Source organism: Apis dorsata, unplaced genomic scaffold (genome assembly GCF_000469605.1).
Source record: "Apis dorsata unplaced genomic scaffold, Apis dorsata 1.3 scaffold_741, whole genome shotgun sequence".
Lineage (NCBI taxonomy): Eukaryota > Metazoa > Arthropoda > Insecta > Hymenoptera > Apidae > Apis > Apis dorsata.
This window is the reverse complement of record NW_006263902.1, coordinates 69,688-73,228: the sequence shown is the minus strand read 5'-3', so window position 1 is coordinate 73,228 and position 3,541 is coordinate 69,688. Positions and strand designations below refer to the sequence as shown.

Here is a 3,541-nt window from a genome sequence, read left to right as displayed (position 1 = left end):
TATATGTATATATATATATATATTATAATAAATTAATAAATATAAATAAATAAGAATATTTAGATTTAATTTAAAAAAAAATGATTTACAATATAAGGTTATTTTTTCATTTTATAAAAAGTGATATATTATTACACATACATAAATATAATTTAGTTAATAAAAAGTTAATAAAAAAATTGCACAATAAACCTATAATATTAGGAATAGAATCTAGTTGTGATGACACAGGTTTTGGAATTATTGATAGCAATGGAAATATTTTAGGCGAATCAATTAATTCTCAATATTTAACTCATTTAAAGTAACTTATAATTATTAATAATTTCTTATATAATGTGTAATAAAATTATATATAATTTGATAATTTTTATATATTTTAGTTTTGGAGGAATAATTCCTACAATTGCAAGATCACTGCATATAAATAATATCACAAAAACTTGTGAAAATGTATTGAGAGCTGCAAATCTAAGAATAAAAGATATTGATGCAATAGCTACAACTGTAAAACCTGGTCTTCCTATGTCACTTAATATTGGAACACAATTTGGAAAATATTTAGCAAAAATTGGAGAAAAACCATTTATACCAATACATCATATGGAAGCTCATGCTTTAACAGCAAGAATAAATAAAAAGGTATGAAATACAATACAATTATAGAAAAATTATATAAAATACAAATGTTTTATTAGAAAAAAGAAGAAGATTAACAAGAAGATTGACATAATTTAATTTTTATATTATAGATTGATTTTCCATATCTTGTTTTATTAGTTTCTGGAGGTCACTGTTTATTAGCAATTGTTGAAAATGTAAATAAATTTTATTTACTTGGTACTAGTGTAAATAGTGCACCTGGTGATATTTTTGATAAGGTAAAGTATATATAATCTTTTATTATAAACATAATCTCCATTTTTAATTATATATTACTTTTTATATATCAAATATATATTTATAGGTTGCACGAAGATTAAAATTAAAAAATATTCCAGAATTTAGTACGTTAAATGGAGGCCAAGCTATAGAAATTGCAGCAAGTAAAGCTTCAAATGTTGATCAGTTTTTATTTCCATCTATAATGATGCAATTTCGAAATTGTAATTTTAGTTTTTCTGGATTATTAACTCTTTGTGAGAAATACATTAAATTAGAAGAGGAAAAATATAATATAGTTGCAGATATGATAATTCCTAATGTATATAATTTTTGTGCAGCATTTCAATTAGCTTTAATAACACACATTTGTCATAGAACTCAAAGAGCAATGGAATTTATTAATGAAATGTCATTATTTCCTGAAAATAAACGAACATTGGTATGTTAAAAATTAAAAATATTAGTATAATTTTCAATTTGGTATATTTATTTTTTTAATTTAGTATGTTTATTTTTTTTATTTTATTGAATAGGTTATTTCAGGAGGAGTTGCAAGTAATAATTTTCTAGCTAAAGCATTGAATATTGTAAGTACAGAATTAGGTTATACTTTTGTAAGAACTCCTTCTAAATTATGTACTGATAATGGAATAATGATAGCATGGAATGGAATAGAGAAATGGATACAAGATATAGATGTTATTAGAGATATAAATGAAATTGAAAAAATTAAAGTAGAAAAAATAGCCACACTTGGAGAAAATTGGATTAAAAAAGTAGAAGAAGCAAACTTAAAATGTAAATGGATAAAAATAAAGAAAAAACTTTTTTAAATTATTTAAAAAAATAATATGAAATATATTTATTATTATACTTAATAATATAATCTACAAAGTTTTTACTTTTTTAAATTGTTTATTGAAATAAGTTACACAAATATTGGCGCATATCTCTTTGTTTGTTGTTTTAATTTTGTATATAAATTATCTGCATTTAAATTAAAATTTTTAAGAGAAATATTTTCTTCATATTCATCAATAATTTGTCTAATTTTTATTTTTATTTTCTGTATTTCATTTACATCTTTTAAAATCAAAGAAGTTGTTAAAACATCATCAAATTGCAATGTTTTTGTTGGCTGTATTGATTTATCAAATTCTGGAAGGAATTTTGATAGATTATTTAATTTTGGTTTAATTTCATTATAGATTTCATCAGCTCCCTTTGTATCCATTTTATTTATTATAATCATTGCAGGTTTATCTAATAAATCAGGTTTATAAAGTTCAATTTCTTTATTCAATAAAAGAATGGTTTCTAGGCAAGATCTATGTTTGTGCCTTATAGAAACTTGACATCCTTGAATATCTACAATAAATAACAGTAATTTTGTTCTTTCTACATGTTTTAAAAATTTATGACCCATTCCTTTATTAATATGAGCATCTTCTATTAAACCTGGTAAATCCGCAATGGAAATCTGTCTATAGTCTTTATATTTTACAATGCCTATTTGTGGCTTTATTGTTGTGACTAAAAAAATTATATATAAGAAATAAAACTATATATATATATGTATATATAATAATATATTTTTAAAAATTACATGGATAATTAGCAATCTTTGGTTTTGCTTTTGAAATTGCATTTAAAAATGTACTCTTTCCTGCATTTGGAAAACCTATTAAACCAACATCAGCAAGTAACTGAAGATCAAGAATTATAGTGCGACTTTCACCTTTGAGTCCACAATATCCTGTTTGTTCACAGCCTCCTATTCCACCTTTAGCTATCATTAATTTTGTATCTTGTGAATTTATTTCTCCTATTTCATAAAACAATCTTGAATAATTAATGCTTCTCAATAAAATAAAAGTAATTTTATTATTATATTTTATTATTATATTTATTATATATATTATTTATTATTATATTATATATTACCAAGTTTAATGTGATTTTCATCATAAACAGTGATACCAATTGGTACACTTATATTTAAATCTTTTCCAGGTATTCCAATAAGACCTTTTTTGGAACTTTCACTTCCTTTTCCTGCTTTTAATTTCATATTATTTAATTTATATTTAACATTTTTTAATGTTAATTTTTTTTCTGGAATAAGATAAACATTTCCTCCCGGTCCACCTAACCCACCATAAGAAGGTAATCCTGAACCACCTGTACCTCCAGTTACATGAATACGCAAACTGTCAATTAAACCTTGTCGATTATATTTCCTTGTGTAATTGTGTAACTAAAGAATTAACCCATAAAATAATATATTCTATTATTATATTAATATTAATATATTATTAATATAATATATTATATTATATTAATATTAAATAAATAAGAAGTATTAAATATATACTTTTGCCGTACAACCTAAAACTCGTGTTAATATAACCATTCTTTTTTATTAAAAGTTACTGCATCGAATTTAGAAATGAATGTATATAAAAGTGTAAATTATTAATATCTAATTTTATAATAATTTTCTTGATATCATAATATTATTAAATTTAATTATAATATTAATTTACTTTGATAATATCGTAATTTATAAAATATATAAGAAAACATTCACAAGTAATGTATGGACAATTCACCAGATGGCATTAATAAATTCATATATTTAGATGATTACGTTCGA

General features: G+C 22.0%; 2 protein-coding genes across 4 annotated transcripts; one reads left to right on the top strand and one right to left on the bottom strand.

The window, feature by feature from the left end:
- Nucleotides 1-64: 64 nt before the first annotated feature.
- Nucleotides 65-1,782, top strand: LOC102681395 (probable tRNA N6-adenosine threonylcarbamoyltransferase, mitochondrial). Of its 2 annotated transcripts, XM_031513800.1 has the most exons (6): nt 65-304; nt 384-642; nt 753-881; nt 968-1,046; nt 1,224-1,324; nt 1,419-1,782. In XM_031513800.1, the coding sequence occupies exons 1-6, from the start codon at nt 81-83 to the stop codon at nt 1,716-1,718; spliced, it is 1,092 nt and encodes a 363-aa protein (XP_031369660.1). In that variant the 5' UTR covers nt 65-80; the 3' UTR covers nt 1,719-1,782. The 2 variants fall into 2 exon arrangements, with proteins under 2 accessions (XP_031369660.1, XP_031369658.1); XM_031513798.1 differs by having other exon boundaries at nt 968-1,324.
- On the bottom strand, nt 1,781-3,494 carry LOC102675110 (GTP-binding protein 10 homolog). 2 transcript variants are annotated; one of them, XM_006622717.2, is made up of 4 exons: nt 3,260-3,494; nt 2,830-3,142; nt 2,492-2,710; nt 1,781-2,418 (listed from the first exon to the last, which is right to left on the bottom strand). In XM_006622717.2, the coding sequence occupies exons 1-4, from the start codon at nt 3,296-3,298 to the stop codon at nt 1,814-1,816; spliced, it is 1,176 nt and encodes a 391-aa protein (XP_006622780.1). In that variant the 5' UTR covers nt 3,299-3,494; the 3' UTR covers nt 1,781-1,813. The 2 variants fall into 2 exon arrangements, with proteins under 2 accessions (XP_006622780.1, XP_031369661.1); XM_031513801.1 differs by having other exon boundaries at nt 3,266-3,390.
- Nucleotides 3,495-3,541: the final 47 nt, after the last annotated feature.